The sequence below is a fragment of the Haemaphysalis longicornis genome, unplaced genomic scaffold (genome assembly GCF_048455015.1).
Source record: "Haemaphysalis longicornis isolate Haplotype H1 unplaced genomic scaffold, Haemaphysalis longicornis Haplotype H1 scaffold_12, whole genome shotgun sequence".
NCBI classification, from domain to species: domain Eukaryota; kingdom Metazoa; phylum Arthropoda; class Arachnida; order Ixodida; family Ixodidae; genus Haemaphysalis; species Haemaphysalis longicornis.
Window position 1 is genome coordinate 77,443,652 of NW_027526225.1, and position 25,384 is coordinate 77,469,035.

The 25,384-nt window shown below is 48.9% G+C and overlaps 1 protein-coding gene across 1 annotated transcript in view; it reads left to right on the top strand.

Annotated features, from left to right (window-relative positions):
* The window catches only part of LOC144162823 (gastric triacylglycerol lipase-like), a 60,739-nt gene extending 35,756 nt beyond the window's left edge, over positions 1-24,983 (top strand). The window contains exons 8-11 of the mRNA XM_077693488.1: positions 1,225-1,377; positions 14,528-14,599; positions 21,426-21,494; positions 23,792-24,983. Coding sequence (XP_077549614.1) covers positions 1,225-1,377; positions 14,528-14,599; positions 21,426-21,494; positions 23,792-24,049 — 552 coding nt within the window. The 3' untranslated portion in view covers positions 24,050-24,983. The remainder of the gene's footprint in view (positions 1-1,224; positions 1,378-14,527; positions 14,600-21,425; positions 21,495-23,791) is intronic.
* The last annotated feature ends 401 nt before the right edge of the window (positions 24,984-25,384 follow it).

Consider the following 25,384-nt stretch of genomic DNA (forward strand, 5'->3'; position numbering starts at 1 on the left):
CGCGGGATAATCTTTGGTGCTCCGAGTATTCAGTTGGCATCGAGATGAGCTGTGTACAACCTAGGAAGTGATCGCGAGCGCGTCATAATAGCAGCTAGAAGAGAAACGCACACAAACGTCGCAATAACACAGCCAGCCGGAAATTTGTTTTATTTTTAAAGACGATAGTCTTTCGTGGGCTTCTAGAACGGGAAAATTTTGGTCTGTCTGTCTGTCTGTCTGTCTGTCTTGAAAGGATAAATTTATTATAAAAAAATCCTGGTATAAATGATACAACGTAACAACCAGAAACAATTAAACAAGTGCAGCGCCTGTCGCTACAAAACTAATAGAGCGCGAAAGCTGCCAGTTACAGACACTTACAGAAACACATAAACAGTTTCAAGTTGATTGTAGACAAAAGATTAACATACAAACAATTTAGAATTGCTTACAACCAAAAGATTAACATGCGAGGAAAACAATGGTACAAAAACATGTAACTCTATTCAGCCAGCCGGCCAAAGTAAAACAGATGCTGCGCAATCGTCTTATATACCCACAGCCAAATCTAAACGTCTAAGTCCGGTGGCAATGTTCATACTTATCAACATTGCTGAAAAGAAACATGACATTACGCAAATATAAGGCAGAAAATCAATACATGAGTAATATTTGCAGTGTTCCTTTATTAAAAATGTATGGGTGCTTGGTTAGCTCGCGATAGCAAATGAAATACTATATCAACTGCAGAAAGCTGTCGCCTGCTGTTGCCCGCGCTCCTGGCGGCATTTAAGAAATCAAACGGCAACAGTAACGAAAGGTTCCACTACACTTGATCCACTTTCCGCGCTTGGGACGCTCGTGGAGTAGGGCAACGAGGTTCTCTAAACTTTGTAGTAGGGTGCCTCGATTCACGCGCGTCTCCGCCGCACGGCAGCGCTGGCATCGAGGCACCCGACTTGGAGCAGTGGAACGCGGTAAATTTAAAATGACTTGCGCAAACATAGCGTCTTATCTTGGCAGGAAAGAGACGGGACAGGAACAGCATGAGAGGTGGGCGGGAAACAGAAGGGAGGCAGTTGCTTGGCAGGTGCACCAGTCGACTATCGTCTTTTGTCGACATTTGGAACGAAAGTAGCAGATACGCGGCCAATTTTTTTATGTGAGCGGCCAGTAGGGCTTTGAGAAAGCGCCCACTCACAGCACGACTTGCGCTTGAGCGGCCATGTTCTTTAAGCGCAGGTACAAAGCGTGGTGCTGCGGCTCGGAGAAGTGATGAAGTCCGGAATTATGTGGAAGAAACTGGCGAACGGGCCATTCCGGTCCGAGGAGACGCTGCCTGCTATCAAGATCATCCTGCAGGTCTTGTTCGGTCCGTCCGTTATGACCAACTGGGTACGGAGATTGCGGAGCCGAAATAACTAACCTGTAAAGCGACTAGCGCTATCTGCACAGTTTATTTGCCACGTACCAGGAAGCCACACCGAAGGATCCTTGTATCAACTGAGAATGGGGGAGGGGCAGCTTGAAAACGGCCCAGCATTGCAAAAACTGTGCATTTCCTGACCACGTTTACCACTAAACGTTTTTTCTCGTGCTCATTTGCCGGATTTCATTTACCTCGACTGCACTTTATGTAATGCTGGAAGCATTAGGCGCCCACGTTGACAAGTCATTTCAGTGTGCGTGCGAGGCCAATACGATGCGGCCCCGCGCATCGTAGTCAGCTTTTCACTAGGTCTGTGACTTAAATGTTTTGATTTAATCGCGCGTAAGTAAAGCGGGAACATTCCGCAACGCTTTTCGCAGCCCGCCTTTAATTTTGTCGCTGATCCGACTCGGAGACCGACCCTGCCGACACAGGCCTACCGTTAGGCCTACGTAGGAGTACGGCTCGGGACCGCGGGAGCACAACTGACAGCACTATCGGACAGCGTGTCTACTAGCGTTCTGAAGTGACAATATGTGCAACTGCCGTTGAGAACGCACGGTACCGCATCCAGAGAAGCCGGGAACCAGACAAGCGTCAACTTTCACCGACGACCGACCAGCGACGCTTACCCAGCGCGGCCCACCCCGGCGATTTTCAAGCGAGTTGGTCATCACGCGATCCCAGCGCGTCGGACAACGGGGGTCTGTGGGAGAACGCAGTTTCCCGAACGCAACTCAGAGCAGCTAGGAAGGCCGACGGTGAACCAGCGTCCCCCACGAGCCAAAGACAACGGACGGAGCTCGGCACGTACGTACTGCGTGTCCAACCCACGGTGCGCTGCGACATGACCATCGTCGACCCCGAAGACTTGAACCGAGCGATTAGCTCGTTTTCTGCGGACGCTGCGCTACTGCGGCACCAGATACTGAGAGTAAGCAAGTTGTCGAACTCCATCACACTCACAACGTGCGACCCGATTCAAGCGGGCCGCATTCGCGAGATGACGGAGCTCCTGCTGCAAACAATAGAACCAATCCCGGTACGGGTGCACGAAGTACCGAACGAGGGCATGTCGCGAGGCGTCATCTACCGTTGCAGGCCGAATGAGCCGAAGCAAAAACTCGTGGAGGCACTCCACGCCGATGGCGTGGAAATTCTGGCGGCCCGTCCCATGGGCTCCCGGGGCACCGTGCTCCTATGCTTTGCATCGCCACAACCGCCTAGGAACGTGCTCTACTGGGGCTTTCCGCGAAGGGTTGAGCGCTACGAGCAGCGCTCGCTGGTGTGTTCGCGCTGCCACAACCCTGGACATAAGGCGTGCGTGTGCCCGGCCGAGAATCCTGTGTGCAGCACTTGCGGCCGATCTGAACACTCGCCCGGCGATTGCCCCAATGGGGAGCGCAAATACTGCGTCCGCTGCAGGCAAGATGGCCACATGGCCATAGAACCAACTTGTCCTGCCCATGTTGCTTTTCAAGAGAAAGCCAACAAAAAACATCCCACCTCCACACGCCAGCGTAATAACCACAGACGCCGCCGAGGGCCTTACGACCGTCTGTTCACAGGCGCCTTGGCAACTGATGCAGGCGGAGACGACACTAGGCTTGCCCACAACTACCATGCAAGCCACGCACCCAGCCCAACAAGCACTGCCGCACCGGGTGTGACTTATGCGAGCACGGTGACACGCAGTGCTACAACACCCGAGGCTGAGCTAACATACATTCAGAGAGAAATGGAACAGGAACACAAGGCTTACAAGCAATATATGCAGCGCCTCCAACAGCAGATCAACTGCCTACAAAAACAGGTAGAAGACACCAAGAAACAATACGCTCGGAAACAAAAAGCACGCGAGGAGCGTGTGAAAATGCTAAGTGCTAACATCGCTGGCATGAAACAAATCGGGCACGAGTTGCCGGAGCAGAGTGCGGGACAACGGCCTTCTCCCGGCAGGAAGGATAAGCAACCAGAGCTGCACGACCTCCGCCCCTCAGACTCAACACAACAGCACAGCAAACGGCCCGACCAAACCCCAACAACACAGCATCCCCCTGACACTAAAAGTCCACCAACATGGCAGAGCACCACCATAGAAGAGCCAACGTGGCTGAAATCCTTTCAGGACCAGCTGCTACAACAGCACCACAGCCAAGAGCGACTGCTGCAACAGCACATTCAACTGCAACAACAACTAATGCAGCAACTCATGCAGATGGCCATGCAGCCTAGCACAGAGAGACTTAGTCACGATGAACATGGCCCGGAACAGCAGCACACTGCCCTCTCCGCCTGAGCGACCCCCTGACGTCTTGCAGTGGAACTGCCGCGCGCTGCGACAGAGCGCGACCGAGCTCAATGAGCTCTTCCGCCTCACGGGGCAGCCAGCTGCACTTCTTCTGCAGGAGACCAGGGGCACTGAGCCGGGCGTGACCGGCTACAATGGGTATTTTCAGCCTACCATTGAGCACGCCAGGAATAACAGGGGGCAGCAAAACAAGGTTATCGAAGCTCAGGCCGCAGTTTTCGTACGGCGTGACATCCCGCAGGCACAGATCGACACGTCAGCCTACTGCAGCTCAGTGCAGGAAGTAGTGGCTGTCCGCTGCACTCTTGGCAAACGCAGACTCCTCGTGGTCTCGTACTACGGACGGCCTGAACCCAGTTGTTCCAGGCGTGGCTTGCGTGGCAGAGTGAATTTTCAATGGATGGCAGACCTCCGGCAGTACTACCCAAAGGACTACATTCTCATAGCAGGCGACTTTAATGCGCAACACCAGGAGTGGGGTTACCAGAAAATAGACGCCAGGGGCCTGCAGATCAAGCAAGCAACCGAGACGGCACGCTTAATACTGGCCAATGACACAGATTACCCGACACGCTGCAGCCCCCGAGTGGACCAGCGGGACACCACCCCAGACCTCACCTGGGCTGACAAGGGCCTAGTGACGGAATGGAGACGCGGGGCGGACCCAATGGGCTCAGACCACTACCCGCTCTGGCTGGAGCTGTCTGTGGGTGGCTGCACAGGCCGCCCTCGCCGATCCAAAGCAATAGATTGGGATGCGTTCCGGAAAGCAGTGGCAGAACACGATAAGAGGGTCCCAGTGACCCGACGGCTCCTTAGATCAGCACAGGAGGCCACACGACATCTGATGGTAGACGAGTCAGCTCCTACCCCGGATAAGCACTTACTGAACCTATGGACCACACGGGAGAGCCTTCACAAAATCTACCTGGCCAATGGCCGGCAATACGGGGATCTCCTCCGAGTGCGCAACAAAACTGCTCAGGCTCGCCGATATGCCAAACAGCTTGCCCGTTCGAGGTGGTTTGAATACTGCGAAACCTTTGACAAGCACACCAGCACTCGCAAGTTATGGCAAACCCACCGAACCATGTCCGGCAAGCACAAGACACAAAACTCGGCACTCAACATACAAATGGCCTTAGACCTGACGCCAGAAGAATTCGAGGTGGCCGCCGCTGCGGCATTCTTTCCACAACCGGCCATCCCAGCAGACCCACGCACCTATGAACCAAGTAAACCAGCCAGTGACCTGGGAGCTGAGGCACCATTCACTCTGCAAGAGCTGACCCTGGCCCTGGATGCTGCCAACGTGCGCAGTGCTCCAGGCGGGGATGGTATCACTTGGCGAATGCTCCTCAACCTTGACGAACCAGAGAAGCTGCTGCTGCTGGACGAGCTGAACGAGATTTGGCGAACTGGGAGCATCCCAGCAGAATGGAAACATTCGATTATCTACCCCATCCCAAAGTCAGGGAAAAAACCCAACAGCATCAAGAATCTCCGACCTATAGCTTTAACGTCAACGCTATGCAAGCTCCTCGAACGCATGGTGCTGAGTCGGCTCACATACCACCTCGAAGAGGAGAACCCAGCTTTTTTCGATCCAGCCCAGACTGGCTTCCGACCAGGGCTGTGCACTCAAGACAGCCTTCTGCTACTGCGCCAGTTGGTGGGAGGGGGCCGTCGGGGTCGCCTTAAGGTTTCTGGCATCCTCCTGGCAGTAGACTTGCAGAAAGCCTTTGACACGGTGGCGCACACAGCGATACTGAAGGCTCTCGATGGGGCTGGAGTTGGCACACGAATCATGAACTTTGTGCGATCATTCCTGGTGGCCCGAACGTTTGAGGTCAAATCTGGATCGGGCCACCCAAGGACATTCTCAAATTCCAGAGGAGTGCCGCAGGGTGCCATCTTGTCTCCAGTCCTCTTTAACATCGTGATGCGAGGACTGGCTGTAGAGCTACGGAAAATTCCGCACCTGGGCTTGACATTCTACGCAGATGACATCACGCTGTGGGTGGACCCCAAGGGCACGAACTTGAACACAGCAGATGTACAGGGAATCATGCAGCAAGCCTTGGACACCATCGACAACTACCTCCCTTCCACTGGCATGCAGCCGTCACCGGAAAAGACTAACCTCCTCCTGGTAGGTGGCTACGACTCTGAGCGAGCGAAGATAAGCCTTACACTGGCCGGCAAGACCATCACCCGACCAGCGGAGCGGTGGGTGAGGATCCTTGGGGTTCCCCTAAGTGAGGTTGGTGGACCAAAGGAATGGATCCGTCAGCTTAAGCCAACGTGGCGCCGACACCTCCTCCTGATCCGCCGCATAGGCAACCACTTTGGCGGTGCCGGAACACGCACCATCAGGACATTATGCCTGGCAACCCTCACCTCTAAGGCATGCTACGGAGCAGCTTGCTTCACATTGAACCAAACCCACTACGCACAACTGGAGGTCCTCCATCTCGAATGTCTCCGCGCAATAACTGGCCTGCCGCGTCACACGAGGACTGAAGAACTCTACAGGTACTCCGGCCTCCCTCCCCTCAAAGCCTTTATCGAGGCACACAATGAAGGCCATGAACTACGACGGCAAAACACAACTGCGGGTAGAGGACTCCTCACCCTCACAAAAGAACTACCCCCCGATGCACCCAAACTGCCAAGCCTGCTGGAGCGTTGGCTCGATGTGCTCCTCAAGCTTCCCAAACCCCTCTCCAAAAAGTGCCATCAGCAGGATCATGAAGCGGAGCGTAGAACAGCAGCTGCCTGTACTGACAGAACCCGGAACTCTGTGTTTACGGCAGCCACCTGGGACCCCATCACACACAGAGCCAGGCTAGCTGCGATCTCCCCAATCGGCACATGCAGACAGATCAACGTGCATGAGCACCGACCCAGCCCAGACCAGATTTCACTGTCCGCCATCCTGTGTGCAGTGGACGGGGTTTGTGGGGAGGCCCGTCGAGGACTGAGGCAGACAGGGGAGATTGTGGTGATCTACACAGACAGTAGAGAGGCCATAAAAATCCTTGGCCGCACCCCCAGGACTGGCACGCCTGCTCACAGGATCAAAATGGCAAGCACAGTGCTGTACCAGCAATATGGAGTGGAGGTGAGGGTGGACTGGGTACCAGGTCACGCCGGTGGCATTGGCGATGGAGCCGCACAGGCGTTGGCGAGCGAGCTAATGGACGACCGCTCCGCCCTGGTGACCAAGACTATGCCCGCACCAGACGACCCCGACCCAAGAGCCAAAATTCTGGCAGCCAAGAGGGAACGAAGGCGCGCCCTTTGGCAGCACATCCCCACCAACCACCACCCCCTGCCCCGAGGACTGCCACGGGGGGCTCAGGTCCTCATCCACAAGACACGTGCGGGGGCCGCACGAACAGCAGACGTGCTCGCCAAATGGCGGGCCCACCAGCGATGCAGGCCTGGGGCTACCGACGACGACAGCGACGACGGCAACCACGAACAGGGCCCCATAGTGAGCTGCTCCACATGCACCATGGAAGTGTGCCCAACAGTGACCCACATGCTGTGGGAGTGCCCTGACTACCGGGACCTCCGTGCCCAGTACCTGCCACCGCACATCAGCACTCTGCATCAATGGACCACCCCCAGCAACAACAGCCGCGACACCCTGCTCTCCCTCTGGGCGTTCGCTCACGAGGCAGGCATCGATCGCCGCATGTGATTGCAAATGTATACCATGTACACGCATGTGTGTACGCACTTCTTTCTCTTCTTTCTTTGTTTCTGTCTTTTCTCCGACACCCTTTCCCCCCCCCCTATTAGGCCAAAGAGCCATTCCACAATAAAGACTTTTCATTCATTCAGTGTGCGTGCACGTCTGACGTGTTCGTTCACGCCTGCGTGCTCGTTTCAATTCTAAGTAAGCGGTTATTCAGTAGGATTGCACTCTATACGGTGGCGGTTGTTCTTCATCTCATCATCATCATCACCAGCATATCTACGCCCACTGCAGGGCAAAGGCCTCTCCCATTATTCTCCAATTACCTCGGTCCTGTGCTAACTGTGACCAATTTATCCCCGCAAACTTCTTGATCTCATCTGCCCATCTAACTTTCTGCCGCCCCCTGCAACGCTTGCCTTCTCTAGGGATCCACTCTGTTACCCTTAATGACCAGCGGTTATCTTGCCTTCGCATTACATGCCCTGCCCACGTCCATTTCTTCTTCTTAATTTCTACTAATATGTCTTTAACACCAGTTTGCTCCCTGACCCACTCCGCTCTCTTCTTGTCCCTTAATGTTACACCTATCATTTTCCGCTCCATTGCCCGCTGAGTCGTTCTCAATTTAAGTTGAACCCTCTTAGTGAGCCTCCAAGTTTCTGCCCCGTAGGTGAGTACCGGTAAGATGCAGCTGTCATACACTTTCTTCTTCAGCGACAATGGTAGGCTGCTATTCATTATCTGAGAATGTCTGCCATATGCACCCCACCCCATTCTGATCCTTCTAATTATCTCTGCCTCATGGTTGGGATCTGGGGTCACAACTTGGCCTAAGTATATATATTCGCTTACCACTTCCACTGCCTCGCCATCTATCTCAAACTGCTGTGCTGTCCCGAGGTTATTGATCATTACCTTAGTTTTCTGCATATTAATTTTCAGGCCCACGGTTCTACTCTGTTCGCCCAGTGCGGAAAGCATGCTTTGCAATTCGTCCCCCGAGTTACTTAGCAAGGCAACGTCATCAGCAAATCTGAGGTTACTGAGGTATTCTCCATTAACCCTTACTCCCACCTGTTCCCAATCCAACGTTCTGAATACTTCTTGTAAGCATGCTGTGAATAACATTGGAGAGATTGTGTCTGCTTGTCTGACACCCTTCCTTATAGGTATTTTAATGCTCTCCCTATGGAGGATGATGGTAGCTGTAGACCCATTATAGATATCCTCTAGTATTCTTACATAATGCTCATCTACCCCCTGGTTCCGTAATGCCTGAATGACGGCTAGAGTTTCGACCGAGTCAAATGCTTTCTCTTAATCTATGAAGGCTATATATAGGGGTTCAGTATACTCAGCGCACTTCTCTATCACCTGATTGATCGTGTGAATATGGTCCATTGTTGAATAACCTTTACGGAACCCTGCTTGTTCTTTAGGTTGACTGAAATCTAAGGTTGCAGAGATTCGGTTAGCGATTACCTTGGTAAATACCTTGTAGACGACTGACAGCAAGCTGATCGGCCTGTAATTTTTCAAGTCCTTCATGTCGCCTTTCTTATGAATTAGGATGATGTTGGCGTTCTTCCAAGATTCCGGTACCATTGCGGTCATTAGGCATTGCGTATACAGGTTTGCCAGTTTTTCAAGTACAATTTCTCCGCCATCCTTCAAGAGGTCTGCTGTTATCTGATCCTCACCAGGTGCTTTGCCCCCTTTCATTTCTTTCAAAGCCTTCCTTACTTCTTCGGTTGTTACTGGTGGGATGTCTATCTCCTCTGAACTACTGTCTCGTTCGGCATTATCCTGTATGTCCCGGCTACTGTACAGATCCCTATAGAACTCCTCGGCCACTGTGACTAATTTATCCCTATTTGTGATGACGTTGCCTTGCTTATCCTTAAGTGCATACATCTGATTTTTCCCCACCCCAAGACGTCTCTTCACTGCTTTCAGGCTACCTCCGTTCTTTACAGCGTATTCGATCCTCTCCATATTATACTTCCGTATGTCAGCTGTCTTACGCTTATTGATTAACTTCGAGAGCTCGGCTAGTTCTATTCTGTCAGCTGCGGTAGAGATTCTCATCGTTTGCCGTTTCCTGATTAGATATTTCGTCTCCTGAGAAAGTTTACCAGTATCCTGTCTAGCCATAGTGCCCCCGACTTCTACTGCACACTCCGTGGGGATGCGTGTAAGGTTGTCGCTGGCTTCCTGTGTCGTAAGCTCGGCTTCCTCGTTAAGGGCGGAATATCGGTTCTGCAGCGCGATCCTGAATTCTTCTACTTTACGTCTTACTGTTAGCTCATTTATCGGCTTCTTACGTACTGGCTTGTTGCGGTCCCGCCTCAAATCTAGCCTAATTCGAGATCTTACCATACGGTGGTCACTACACCTTACCCTTCCGAGCACTTCTACATCCCGCACGACGCCAGGGTTATCGCATAATATGAAGTCTATTTCATTTTTGTGCTCCCCATTCGGGCTCCTCCAGGTCCACTTCCGACTCTCCCGTTTACAGAAGAAGGTATTCATAATGCGTGGGTTATTCCGTTCGGCAAACTCTACTAGTAGGTCCCCCCTGCTATTTCTACAGCCCAGACCATAGTTCCCAACTGCCTTGTCTCCAGCCTGATTCTTGCCTGATTCTAGCATTGAAGTCCCCCATAACTACGGTATACTGCGTTTTTGCTTTAGCCATTGCCGATTCCACATCTTCATAGAGGCGTTCCATTACTTTGTCGTCGTGGCTGGATGTGGGCGCGTAGCCCTGCACCACCTTGAGCTTGTACCTCTTATTGAGCCTAATTACAAGACCTGCTGCCCTTTCGTTAATGCTATAGTATTCGTCTATGTTGCCAGCTATGCTTTTATTGACTAGAAATCCCACTCCCAGTTCTCTTCTGTCCTCTAGACCACGGTAACATAGGACGTGTCCATTTTTCAGCACCGTAAAGGCTTCGCCTGACCTCCTAACCTCGCTAAGCCCTATTACATCCCATTTAATGCCCTCTAGTTCCTCGAACAACACCTCGAGACTTGCTTCGCTAGATAAGGTTCGCAAGTTAAACGTTGCCAGGTTCAGATTCCATTGGCGGCCTGTCCGGATCCAGGGATTCTTAGCACCCTCTGCTGCGTCACAGGTCTGACCGCCGCCGTGGTCAGTTGCTTCGCAGCCGCTGGGGACTGAGGGCCGAGGGTTAATTGGCGTGTTCATGGGAGGTTGTGGCCGTTACTGCACCAGGGTGGCCAATCCTGCTCTGGTGAGGGAGTGCATTACCGGCAATGGTCGCCGGGGTCAGGCCGCACCCCAAGCCCCTTTGTGCAATTCCATCAATGCGCGGATTTGTTTTTCTTTTTTTTTTTTTATCCGGTGGGAATTGTCCGGCACCGGGATTTGAGCCACGGTCCTTCTGCACGCGAGGCGGGTGTTCTACCTCTACGCCATCGCTGCATCTATATTCTTCATCTAAATTGGGGTAATTATCCCCTCCCTTATGCAACTGCTCGCGCCAAGTAGCAACATTCGCTTCAACGTTACAGCTCCTTAGAAGAGATGGATCAGTGCCCACTATAACGCTACACCAAAGACTTCGTCCGCTTTCTTACGAAACACCATGAAATGGCAGCACGGCGTAGCCGCATTACTGTGCGAGCACATATCTCGCTTTGCTGGCGAAAATAGCTGCGCTGTGTTCGGGTCAGCTCCCCAAATCCAACGGCATCACAACCACGGTCCGTGAATAGAAGCGGTGGAGCTACAGGTGGGGACAAGCACGAACGGGCATGCAGGTAATGTATTGCGCTGATAGAGCGCTTGGAATGGCTTCATATGTGATGGGCAACGACCTTCTGCACGTACGCTGAACTGGCTGTGATCACAGTAACCTCGTTTTGATTTCTGCTGTTTAAAAGCGCGAACGTAAGAACGCAGGAGAACCTGCATTGAATAAAAAAAGAAGTCTTTACAAATCAATGCACAGCGTCCCTAATCCCTGTCTTTAACGCAACCGTAGTAGATGTTTTGTGTAATTGTGCCTAAGACGTTGACAGCTTGTTACCCCGAAAGGTCATAAACTTCAACGGGTTAAGCAAAAGCAGGTCCACTTTTAAGATGCGTCCACATCGGGTCAACTTAGTAGCTGGAGCTTTTGAAAAAGTCAGTTAAATATTTTAACCGTGTTTCATCTACTTTAAAGGCTGAGGGAATGTGCCCCACCTAAGCTTGCGGAACACTGTTCCCCAATAGTGGGCGTTGTCATCAATGTCACATCCTTGCAAGACGTGTTGCCCTTCCGCTGCTGGAGCAAGCATAAGGCACATACCAGGCTGGCCACAGGCTTTGCCACTTTCTATAGTTTAACTGCTCGGACAGCACAATCTCGGCATGTGGCTTGAACTTGTGCCAGCAAGTAGAAGGTTTAAAGTCTGCACTCTTAGGCAAAAAGGACTAAAAGTTCGTCCTTTCGGGGACTAACGGCCTCTGCCACAATCATTAGTCCCTTTGGGGACTAACTGCGAGGGGACGAACAGTTAGTCCCCCACCCGGATGGTCCGTTCCGATACTCCCCAAGGACGAACTGCGTAAAGTGCAGAAAAAAGAAAAAAACTCCGCCACCGGTAGGGATCGAACCCGGAATTATACACGAGTAACCCGACGCGCTATCCGCTGGACCACGCCGCCAGGTGGTAATCGCGGTAGATAATATTCAAGTGTAGAGCGTGTAGTTCTGTGCATAACGTAACAGATCCATTGCAACTGGTGACCGAATTTCTATCTGTGCAAGCGAACGTGACCGCGTTTTGCGCGTTGCACTTAGCGCTTTGTGCTAGGTTTAGGGACTATTGCTCAGTTCGATTCGAAGTAGAGCCTCACAACCAAAGTTTTTCTCGTAAATAACAATCAACTCGTCGTCGCCTAGTTGAGATAGGTAGCTGGGCGATCGGACGACTCGTTTGTTTCCGCACAAATTAGCGCAAGCTAAATGCTTTCTAAGTGTTCGATACATATGTTAAGTGCTCTATGTAACGTATGTGAAAGGTGTAGTCTGTGTGAGTGTCAGAATAAGGAAACATGCCATATTTTCCTGCATCGGCGAAAGCGAATTCGGTGTTGCTTACCCTGAATTCTTCACATTCGCGTCGCTAGACGATTGCGACTGGGAAATGCAAGCGGGTTTTACAGTAGTTGCAGCATTTTCATAGCTTTGGTGCCCAAGGCAATTATATACCGAGCGTAAAAGATAACTTCGAGACGCTTACCTGTAGCGAGCATTTTTGTTTTGCAGTTGTCATCAGCAACATGCGTTTTTTCTCCTCTGTTAAACATATACATATTCATTACGCTCAGGAATCCACTTTTGCAATTGTCACTAATTTTTGCGTTACTGTTAAGGCGCTTGAAAGCTTTCATTGGCCGTTATTAGCTCGCACGAATCGTATGCAACACAGCGTATCAACATAACCTCGCCGAGAAGCGTATTGGCAATCGCACTTCGCCGCTCCTTGCCATTACCCGCCGCTCTACTAACCCTAGGCGATTTTCTTATAACTAACATCAATAGTTTCTCCCGTGGCACCATCTAAAGCACGCAGTGACTGCAATGGCTTGTGTTTTGGAAATATAAAACTGTTCGCAGACATATGCGCGAAAGGGCAACGACGACGCCATTAGGGGATTAACGACGCAGAAGAGAGACTAACTGCGTGCGTTTCGTCTTCCCGTTACTCCTTATAGATCGGCGGGGACGAACAGTTAGTCCGCATTTATGCTCACGGCACGTACTCTGTCGCAGATACTCCCCTTGAAAATGAACGGTCGTCCGCGAGGACTAACGGCTGTATTTTAGTCCCTGTTTTAGTCCTTTTTGCCTAAGAGTGATGGCAGCAGGGGGCTGCTGTGAAAGTTTCAAGCAGTTGTCCTTCCGAAAACAACTTCATAACAAAAGCAAGTAGGAAGTACCAGAAGCGACACAGCCGGGGTTCTATATGCGCAGAACCCCATCCTCCTCAAGTCTTCAACTTATTCTAGAAAAAAAAAAAAAACTCCTGTATCAAAACTCCCGTGACAACATTTATCAGAAGTGATACAGAGGATTTTTAATGTATTCCTTATTTCGTTGCTGCATTGAGTACGTTTGAGATTACCTCGTATCAGCAGGAATAGAAAATGTATAGCTTTTAGGAAACGCACCGTGAGGCCTAAAATGTTACGCTTTCAATCGATGCATTTGAGCGTGACAGGTGGCATAGCTTCAGTGTACAAAGAGGAAGAAAATGCAGTAGATGCCAGTTAAACTGTGCTGCGTGACACTCACGCGTGCGAATGTTCTGTGCCTTTGAGCTGAAATCGCAAAGCGAAGACTTAACGACGCTGCCTTATTATAAGAAAATATAACGTGCGAGCTAGAGTGTATGTCTAAAGGTTTCACAGAACCCTACGACTGCCAAAGATAAACATATGGAATAACAGGAGATTTTAAAAAGCCACAAAACGATTCAATAATCGCTAAAGCAGTCTGCTTAAGAGCGTTGTAGATGGGGGGAATAAAGATAATGACAGGATGAAGCCGTCTGAATATTCAAGCATTTCCAGGCAAAAATTTGGAGGAATTATGAATAGTAAGCACAGGAGAGGCTGATTAATGTTGGCTTATCGCAAGAGTCAGCTGAAGTAAGAGAAAGAATACACACTAGTGAAGGCTTCAAAAACTTGGCCTTCAAGGGCCTTTTGTAGCGTGAACAACACTGGCCGAGATGGAGCAGTTTCGCGTGGCTCCTGGAGAGCCGTGCTGCGCATGCGCGAGGAGCAGTGACGTCACACGGGGCACGGCTGGCGCGCCGGAGCCGCTGCCACCGCGAATGGATTGGATTGGACTGGACTGGATTGGATTTAATTGGATTAGATTGGATTAAATTGGATTAGATTAGATTGGATTGGAAATAGTTTTAGCAGCAGTAAGCATGATAATCAGCTAATCCTGGACAACCCCGAAACGTAAGAATAACCAGTTGAACCTTAGCTCACGCTACGTATATCCTGGCAAAGCCGAGCTAAGCCACTGCTAATTTTTTTTTCTGCTTCATACGGTTACAGAGCCGCGTTCATGTCTACGTACACAGTGTGCCGGCCGGAACTTCGTGGAAGAACCTCCTACATTTTGCCCAGGTATGTCTTCAGCCTATGCTGCAGCGGGTGGTGTACCGAGCGACAGCTGTTCTTTTGCAAGTTGTCCTCCAAGGCTGGGGACATTTCGCCCAATATAAGCAATCGAGTACCAGTCGGGTTTAGCAGTAACCGAAGTTAAATTTTCAACGCTCTTTAGCAGTTCTGAGTGAGTTCATTCTTCGAACTGAGAGCCCCAACTTCTTCAAACGCTGATTCTCACTTGCGGTGGGAAAAGCGGTCGTGGTTCTCTTTAAAAGGGTTGAGAGTTGGATGAGTTGGTAATGATGCATCTCGAAAAACGAACTGCGCGCAAATTAAAGGGGACAAATTAAGTTATCTTGGTGAAGATAACTCCGCAGATATTTCATCACGTAGGCAGCCTTGCATCATCGCCCTCGACGTGCAACCTATAGTCTCAAGTGCTTCCACCGAAGTTAGAGTGAACGGCGAATGGCCAGGGTTATATTAACGGGGAGATTGTTAATGCCCTGTGACATCGATATTAAAGACGATAGTCTTTCTAGAGCTACTTGAACGAGAAAATTTTCGCTTGCCTGTCTGTCTGTCTGTCTCTCTGTCTGTCTGTAACTCGATTCAGCCGGCCGGCAAAAGTGAAACCGATGCTGCGCAATAGTCTTATATCCTCACAGCCAAATCTAACCGTCTAAGTCCGGTGTTAGTGTTCATACTTGTCAATACTGCTGAACAAAAACAAGATATTACGCAAATATAAGGCAGAAAACCAATACATGAGTGATATTTACAGTGTTTCTTTATTAAAACATTTACGGATGATAGGTTTTTGCGATAGCAAATGAATGAATGAATTTATTTAGAAGGGAGAGGTCGAACGCCTCGTGCAGGGGAAGGGAAGGAAAGAGAAGGGTAATAAACCAGCGGGGGGATTGGGTTCAATCACAACGCGTGTCCGCCCCGCACACGGACCACTTGATTTAGGTCATTTTCGCTAGACCTGTACGTCCAGCAAATATCCACAGGGTCAGTAAAGTTTCTTTCACGTCGCTCGAAGGCGATATCCATTCTTGATGGGAAGTGACGTGAGGAGGTAGACACCTACGCCGTTCCTCGATGAGTCCGGCACAGTGCCAGAGAAGGTGGTGTATGGTGGGTCGGTCGGCACTGCACAGGGGGCAGGGAAGGGTAGGAGGGGGAACAGGTGTGGAGCCATCTGGTCTTTTTCTGCCGAAACGCCGATGCCAGGTCCATCGGTCGCGGACGTCAGGAGTGACCGCTGGACCTTGTGTAGAAGGACCTGGAGGCCTCGCGGGATGTCCTCGGGAACTGTTGGATCTGGCCTTGGGGTTGTTTCCTTGAGGTGACGGCGTCGCCGCGTTTTTCGGATACGGCGTTCAACGACGGGGTTGTTGAGGGCAGGTTCGGGAAGCGGGGCGGGCGTCGCATGAGAGTTCTGGGAGGTACGAAGTGACACAGATGCCATGCGATGGGCCGTCTCGTTCCCTGGGTTGGACTGGTGGCCGGGAGTCCATTCTATAAGAATTGTGGTGTCATTCATTTCGGCGAGGCTGTCGATGGTTCGTCTAATCGCATTGGAGATGTAGTCATGCGGATCTGGAGAGTGCATTGTGCTGATTGCCTCTGCATTGTCAGTATATATGACGACTTTAGAGGAATTGTGTTTTCTCTTGATGGACGGGAGATCCCTCTTAAGCAGGACGGTGGCCAGTAGGATGGCTTTAAGTTCTGCTGTAAGTGGATCGATTTCTGATTTCGTAGAGAACGTCATGTACTCTGTCAAGCTCGGGTCGTTGACGTGGTGTATGCCGCACGCAAATCGGTCAGATGCTAGTGCGGCGTCAGTGTAGATGGCATATGTGCCTGGTTCTAGTAGGTGTTGGAAGCGAGATAGGGTGTTTATTTGATGCTTGTGCCTTTTGCGCTCTTTTGTCGACCTTGGTTTGTGATTTACCGGTTGTGTCCATTGCCAAGGCGGGTTTCGGGTCAAAGAAGGGTCTGCTGACGGGCCAGGTGTAAAAGTTCGTGTCTCATCGTAGGCGATGAGATGACGGCCCTGAACGCTGAGTTCGCGATGGTCCGAATGGTTGTCGCGCGTTGATTCCAGTGTTACTTCAATTGGTGGCAGCGATGCAAAAGTATACAAGTCATTTAGCTTGGTGTGCCGAGGGAGTCCGGTGATGACTCGAAGCAGTTTGTGATCTAAAGTTCGAACTTTATTTAATTGGGTTTGCGTCAGGTTGAAGCACGTCCCGCCGTATGTTAGCCGGGAAGTTAGAATGGCTCTACCGATGTTCCGTATGAGGGCGGTGCTTGCGCCACCGAATTTTGGGCCGATTCTGTGGATAAGGTGGGCTGTAGCATCCCAGCCCTGTCGGACCTCCTTGAGCCATTCTGTGGCGTTGCCTTTTTGACTGATAGGAACGCCGAGTAGGCGGATGCAACCTTGCGAGGATGGAGGAATCTCTTGATTTTCAAGGTAAAGATCGACTTTTTGCCTTTCCTGTTCTTTGCCACCCAAAGTCAGTAGAGTGGACTTTTCCGGTGAGGGATGCATTCCTGCTGCCTGGATGGCGTTTTCTAGGGCAAAAAGGGCTGCTTGAAGGTCTATGCACGCCTCCTCGGTGGTAGGATAATCGTCTCGCTCTGCCATCAACTGCAGAAATCTGTCGCCTGCTGTTATCCACGCTACCTGGCGGAATTCTACAAAATCAAACGGCAACAGCAACGAAAGGTTCCTCTAGATGGGTATCGCATTCCGCTTGGAACGCTCGTGGAGTAGAGAAACGTGGTTCTATTAACGTTGTAGTCGGGTGCCTCGATTCACGCGTGTCTCCGCCGTACGGCAGCGCTGGCATCGAGGCACCCCACCCCACTTGTAGCAGTGTAACGCGGTAAATTTAAATTGAATTGAGCAAACCTCTAGCGTGTTATCTTGGGAGGGACGAGACGGGAGAGGAACAGAATGAGAAGTGAGCGGGAAAGAGAAGGGATGCATTTACTTGCCAGGGGCGCCAGTCGACTATCGTCCTGCGTCGACATTTGCAACGAACGGAGCAGATACCCGGCCAATTTTTTGTGTATAGAAACGGCGCGAAGTAATCTATATAGTCATCATGTTTATCGACTTAGTCAACTACACTGCTGGAGGGAAGTCTTCCTCGTGTATTCCTAATAACTTTATCAGTCATGCGAGCTCACTCGTCCCCTCTCCTCTTCTTCCAACTTAATTTTACTAGTTCATAAGTCCACCACTTTCTTTAAGTCCGTACTAAGGTGGCTCCACACGCCTCAACCCGTCCTCTGATAACGCTATTTTTCGCCCAGTTTCAGAGAAAATATATTATACACGAATTCGTAGAATGAACGAGCCTGAGTCAACCATCCGTTTCCAAGAGCAATATTTTCCTTAAGGGGGGAACACGGCTTTTACTTGACTTGGGCGTTGCTTAAAGCTCCCACACGTTAAACAATAAATCCCAACTGTGTTATTCGATATTTGGTATTTCAGGTTCACGCGCGTATGAACGCCTGGTTTATATAAGCTCATCTGAATGCACTTACTCGTTTACCCGGTTGTTAAAGGAGCCACGAAGACAAAATACAAGTTGGATTTATTAGAAAGACGGCTTAGTCCGGATAACAATGGTACCAATATCATCGCAATCTTCGAAAAAATAACGGAGATATTAAAGAAAACTTGTGAAGCAGTAGCGACCCCCTAGCCAATTTACCGCAACTTTTCTATGACGTCAGAGAACCTTGTTTACGCGATTGGCGGCCGCCTAACTAACCTGTCGCGACGACACATGACTGGACGTCTGTAATGGGGCCTCTAGTTCCATTTGACCGCATCACTTGAATGCTAACGTGCAGTTAATGCACTGAAAATTGTTTTATTGTTGGCCCGTATGACGTCATCCTTGCTCATAACACGTCACTGTGGCGCAAAATTTGAAAATTTTTAAATAATTCTTGCTTTTTTCCCCGTTAAAAAACATCTTTTGGGGCTGTTATGGAGTGGAATGAGATACTGAATCCTAGTTCTTTCAAATTAAACGAAGTTGTATTTTCTCTTCATGGCTCCTTTAAATGTATTTAAAATTACACGCAAGCCCTGTAGCCAAACTGTAAATGAAACAGTAATTTCCAGAAATTGCTGTGGCATCTGCGTAAAGGAAGCTTTAGAGCTGTCAAAGGTATTGCAACGCGGGAAATACAAGAAAATTTTACTGCGGGAAAAACGTTCGCCAACTGTACCCTGTCAATGAAAGGGGAGGAATGGCACTTCCGTCTTAGCGAAATAAGAAAAGTATCTGAAAGTAAAACAAGAGATTTTTATATTATTAAGAAATTTTTAAGATTACGAGCAAACACTTAGCCGCTCCATCCATCGTAGCCCTCGGTTGGCACCAATGCAAAAGTTTTCCGCGGTCGCGTGTGAGCTTTGCAATGGCGAAAAGAAGTGTCAATCGCTAACATTGCAGAACCATTGCTTTCGGGGAACAACCGAAAAAAAAGCAGTTCATTTTATCAAAATACATCGAACAAACAATAGGAAAAGCCTAATTAGTCTACGAAAAAAGTCGCAGATAGCTTGAGTTCAGCATTTTCTTTGCGGAAACACGTTCAAAGAATTTCGTAAATTAAACACCCGCGTCGCTCAGCGGCTGTGCACACCGAAGCAGTCATTCCAGTCAAATGGAGATGGCGCTGCAGTCCCGAAGATTATGCGAAGATGGCGGTAAAAATGAAACTCCGCCACTGCTGCGCCCTCGGTTACGCCTCCGGGGGGAAAGCCAAGGAATTGACCCAAAGAAGGTCATTGCTAGATACTAATGTGCTACGCGAACGCCAAAAGTACGTATGTTCTAACGCACCCTTGTGTCGTCGGCGAAGCCCTGCATAACTGTCTGATGGTGTTATCAGAAATCTAGATCCGTTGTCGAATGGAAACAGTTGGAAACAGCTGTGAAGTGAGCTCCGCACGCGCACGTCTAGTGTGTAAGTGAGTCAGTGGGTAGGTCCATGGCTGACCGCGTTTTCTGCTTATTGGTAACTAGCACTAGCGAAAACAACAGCTTTAGGACACAGCTGCAAAGAGAGATCTTCGAGGCGTTATGAATTATCAAGGAAAATGATGAATGCGTGAGCACACCGTCTCTGGCTTTGCACACGACAGAAAAAAGCCTATCTACAGCTTCACTCACATCCACTGTGAAAGCTGCGCCTTCCTTATCTTTTTTATTGTGTTTCTGTGCATTTATATTTATGGTTGTTTTCCTGTCAGTAAAGCCTCAGTTGGTGTCTAGCGCTTGTCCCGTGTCACCGCCTCTTCTTCTGTCCCCGTCTAGTGCGCTTTTTAAAAAAAAACATGTCGAAGTAGCACTAGCGGGAGAACATAAAATGGGGGGGGAGAGTAAAATACAACGAAAACAAAGAAAAACAACGAACCAAATCCAAGAAACCAAATCAAAGTCAAAAGTTAAAAGAAAACAACTCCGGATTCCATGTCATGGCGTACCCTAAACAGCATTCCAATCGTTCTGAACATTTTTTTTTAGACACTCATAAACAGCTGGACGCAGTGGTGAGAGGAGGCGTCGAAACAGAGTGAAACTGGCTTGTATGTTGCGACACAACCATAATTATCGGTAGTCGTTACTTGAGGATACGCAGAGCTAGCGGCCTGATCTACATGCGTGCGCCAGTGGATATAACGTCTTATTGAGGCGAATACCTTACATGTCTCGTCGTTCGAACTGCTTCAAAAGTTTGACTAATTAACCAATTAAGGTGATTAAATTAATGACTAATTAAAGTGGATCATTAAGATGATCTAAGTGGAAAATATGGACGACAAAGCGGATTTGTGCAGACATCACTATAAGGGTTGCCGGTAAAAAAGGCACGCTGAGAGAAACAGAAAGATAAGTCGACGGTGGACGTGAAAAAAGCACCGTAGAGGGAGTGCACGTTTACAAATGCGTCAACGTGTCCCGCCCATGTCTCCAAACAGGTGCGCGTCTCGTGGGGAGGCATCGCAGAACGTGAAGCAAAGGAAACGTGAGACAAAGTAAAACGTATGTTTGTCCTTAGTGCATCGACACAGCATAAGATGCCCTGTGAAAATTTATTACTCGGGATATGTGCTTCCATATGTCACCAAAACCATGTTAATTATTTGCCTTCTCACAATACCTATCAACTGCAGCCCATTCACCACTAATGCGGGTGGTCTGCTTTGCTGTTTGGCAGTTTTAACTCACCTAAGATAACCTCGAATTTCCATTCATTCGCATATGGCTAAGCTTTCCGTATAGCCGTATAGGGTCATATCTCCAACACAAAGGCTGTCTGGTGTCGACATTTCCAACACAAAGGCTGTCTGGTGTCGACATTATCTGTCACATGTTTCTTGACTCACATGCTGTCACACAGCGTGTGAGTCAAGAAGACCATAGAAATCAAGAGCACCCTCATCAACAGAACATCGATGTCCTCATCATGTGGGTGTCCGGTAATGCCGGTCATCCGCATCGCTAACAAAATCTAACGAACATTCGTCTAACGACGATAGTTGAAACGCTGAGCTTTCTCGTGAGGGATTCCTTCGCTGTCGTTTGGGTTATATTAATTATTAAGATTAAAATTATTTCCGGCCGTCTATTTAGAAGTTCCCTGCTGTTACCGCAGTATATAAAACGATGGATTTCGTATGAGCTAGACGACATGCACCCCACAAAAATCGGTTGTCGGTCTTTTAAGTTCGCGTTCTGGGAAGTGTACATACAGCTTGCTTCTTGTTCGCCTAGTTTATCTCGATTTTCAGGTTGTGAGGACGGACCAATTCTGCAAGTACGACTACGGCGCCGAAAAGAACAAGAAGACCTACGGACAGGTTAGTCGCAACTTTTTTTTCTTTTAAATCATATAATGACAAATTCCGCTTTCTGAAGGGACCAGTTGGTGCAGTTGTTTAACGCTTCAGCTGGAGCAACGCTTTACGAGCTCATCTTTTTCTTACTAGGCGAAAATACCTTATTCACAGCCAGAGGTCGGCGGACTCACTCATGCGTCCACTCACTCAGACTCATTTGTACTCGAACTCACGCGTGAGTTTGCCAAACTCACGTTCTGAGTTCATTTTGAGTTTTGAGTACAGTTGAATTCTCACTTCATATTGAGTTTTGAGTCCATTTTGAGTTCTGAGTACAAAGTGAGTTTTGAGTTCATTTTGAGTTTTGAGTACATTTTAAGTTCTGAGTGCAATTTGAGTTTGAGTACTAGTCCATTTTGAGTTTTGAGTACATTTTAAGTTCTGAGTACATTTTGAGTTGAGTCCGTTTTGAGTTCTAAATACATTTTGAGTTTTGAGTCCGAGTAAGTTCTGCGTTTTGCGCGGACTATGAGTTTGAGTGGGCGCAGATGTGCTGCTCAGCAATGAGTGAGTTTGAGTGAGTCGTGATTCCAAAATAAATTTGTGAGTGAGGTTGAGTGAGCCGCGCCAACTTTGCCGAGGTACACTCACAGCTGCTACATTGCTGTCAAGCTCAAAGAGGGGGGACTTGAGTCAGACCTTTCGAGATATGCCACGCCAAATTCGTATCGTCTGCTCTTGCTAAGCGTGCAGACGACTGTAAAGTGACATATTCCATGCCAGTCGACAGGGGCGTAGCCAGGGGTGGCGTTTCGGTGTCAGAATACCACCCGAAATTTTCTTGGCGGTGCATTCCCCCCTCTGTCCACTCCACATTTTGTTTTTCATCCACGCTGTTCACATATCGGTACATTCATCGTATCGGTATATTCACGTATCGGTATATTGATACGTAACAACAAAATAAGATTACACACGAAGAGGAAAGGATGTTTGCGCGCAGGCTATCTTTCCTTTTAGTTTTTTTTTTTTTTGCCGGCAGCTTTTAACACCTCCAAAAACAAAAGCAATATTTCTAGCTACACCACTCCCACTCGAGTTACACGCAGAAAAATATCTCGCATCTCGAAGAGCTAGATAACGCAGTGAGAACGATAACGGAAGTATGTGTGCATGGTATTGAGAGCACGATATTCGCTGGCCACGATATTGTGCCTCGAGATACCAGGAATGAATTGTGATGGAAGACGTTTTCAATACTCCTCGAGAGACAAAAATCATGTCCACATGCTTATTCCAATTGTTATTTTTATTGTACTAGGCAAAATATCACCGATTATGCGCCGTTCTGCCGCGATTCTTGATATATAGTCTGAGCGACCTAGGACTGCTACGTATTCTGGAGTAAAAGCGATTGATTGATTGATTGATTGATTGATTGATTGATTGATTAATTGATTGATTGATTGATTCATTGATTGATTGATTGATTCATTGATTGATTGTAGGGTTTGACGCGCCGACGCAACGCAGGCGATGAGGCGCGTCGTAGTGGAGGGCTCCGGATTAATTTTGACCCCCTGGGAATCTTTAACGTGCGCCGAAATCTCGAACACACGGGCGTTTTCGCTTTTCGCCTGCGGCCGCATAGCAGAGTTAAATGAAGCACACGCCACAGCTGGGGAGGATGCTGCTGACCAGCCAGCGAACATGACGTGTTAGTGCTACCCGTTCAGAAGCAAGAAAGTGCCACTCATGCCTGCTCTTATTTCAAGTGCAGAGCACTTCAGGGCCGCGCCTTGTCGTCGTAGCTCGCTCGCTGGACCCAAGTAGAGCCGGAATTCCGTCGTAGTCACTGTTGTCGCGGCGTAACCCGGAGGCTTCAAAAGCCAAGTGGTTTATATAGTCATAAGCGTTCGAAACTCGTGAAACGCTGGCGCTTGTCGTACATCTTCCCGTTGTTTAACGCAAAGAAAAGTATAGGTACACTTGAGGGAAAATATTCCTAATTAATCACAGCGCCCGCGTCCCTTTAGTTAAGGACGCCCATTGGGTTGGTTTTTACGATAGTAAACGCAAAATGTGGCAGTGTGACGCCGGAACGTGCGGGGACAAAAACACAAACAGAACAGAACTCCCGCTGGCGAAGTTTCAGGCCGGAGGCGCGCGAGCACTGCGAAGGCGGGAAATTTGAATTCCATTGGGTGGTAGCAGTAAGCGGATAACGGCGGTACAGCCCATCATGGCGAATCGCTGCTCTGCACTTCCGACAGCTTTCACATTGAGTGGAACGGCTTTAATTTTTTTTGTTGTTACAGACGTCCCCGCCCTGCTATCCCCTGGAAAAGATCACCGCCCCGGTGGCGATATTCTGGGGCGACGGAGACACCTTGTCCCAGCCAGCGGACATCGACAAGATACGGGCTCGTGTTCCCAGCATCGTCGTAGACGAGCGCGTCGGATCGGGTCCTTTCAACCACGTGGACTTCGCTTTCGGAATCGACGCTAAGGGCATCCTCCACGACCGGATCGTCGAAGTGATGCACCGGTACGACGATTTTTGCGGGCCACGCTGAACACCTCAAGGAGTGCGCTAGGCAGCTGAAGTAAGGTCTACAGTGCAGCCGGTCTGTCTTCACCGAACAAAGGCGGACAGCGGGAAGGCAAGTAATTGTACAGGGATCGAGACATCACAAACGCTGATCGGAAACTGTACGGATTTGTTGCAGATAGACTCTGGACTAACAAATAAAGTAGAGAAGAAGAAAATCAAAGCGCGCGTATCTTCCTGCATAGGCCCTCACATACCCTTGCATGTACTACGTTGTCTCTTTTGGAGCAATGGCCGCAAATGTAAGCACATTGCTTGCTCGCCTTTTTTGGTTTGTTTCACGCAAGCTCAATCGCTACACAATCTTAGTGCGTGCACGTGTGCGTCAACGCCCCGAAATTTGACATTTAAGGTGATTTCGGTAAGGTTCATCGCCTCGCACGCGTTCTTGTAGCGATACAGTTGAACCTCGTTATAACTAAAATGGATATAGCGAATTACGCGCTATAGCGAAGTAAATGTTCTCTTGAAGGGCTTATTCTTGTTCTGTTGTATGCAGTAGCTCATATGTATACATTTTTATTATCACTTTTGTTTACCGGTGCATTTTTGTAAACTGACACTATTTGCATTTTGTATATTTCAGTATGTGCCTCGTTGTTTGTTTCTCTTTTTCTTGTTTGTCTTTTTTTCCCAGAAAAAATATGATTTTCATGCAGCGTTCTCATGTTTTTCGAATACAATATCGTTTCTTTGTTTAGTTGTTAGCGTGCATATATTTTTTTTTACTTTGCATATTTTTCTTATCGCAATAGAATTGCGATACTTTGGTGTGTTTTGTGTTTATTACTGTAGAAGCTGTACAGCATGAATATTTGCCGTCTGCTGCTTGACGTTTGAATTAGGCTGACGGGCTTGTCAAGCTGCTTCTATGCAGCTTTTATCGTCACCCTTGCGATGTAATAACGATAATTTGAAATAAAAAATACCTCACCTAAAAAAACAAAGTTTGGATGGTCACGCTTTATTTCAATGACACTTATTCTCTTATAACGAAACTGAAACCGTGAGCCGCGCGTGATATCGGATATAAATACAAAATATTGACCAGGCGTCTGAGAACCTACTTTAAAAAAAAAAGAACAAAATGTCCTCCTGAACTGCATAAGTGTAAAGGCCCTTTTGTTCGTGGACACTGTGGAAAACTCCATCCTGCTCAGTGCTCTGAGTAGACACCAGATGATGATCACATCCTTCATCAAATAAATAGAAGGCTTTTTTTGTCAACTGAATTCTGTTCTGTTGTAATTTCACGTACTCATGTCCCTGCTCATTCAGCTTGAAATTCAACAAGGAGAAA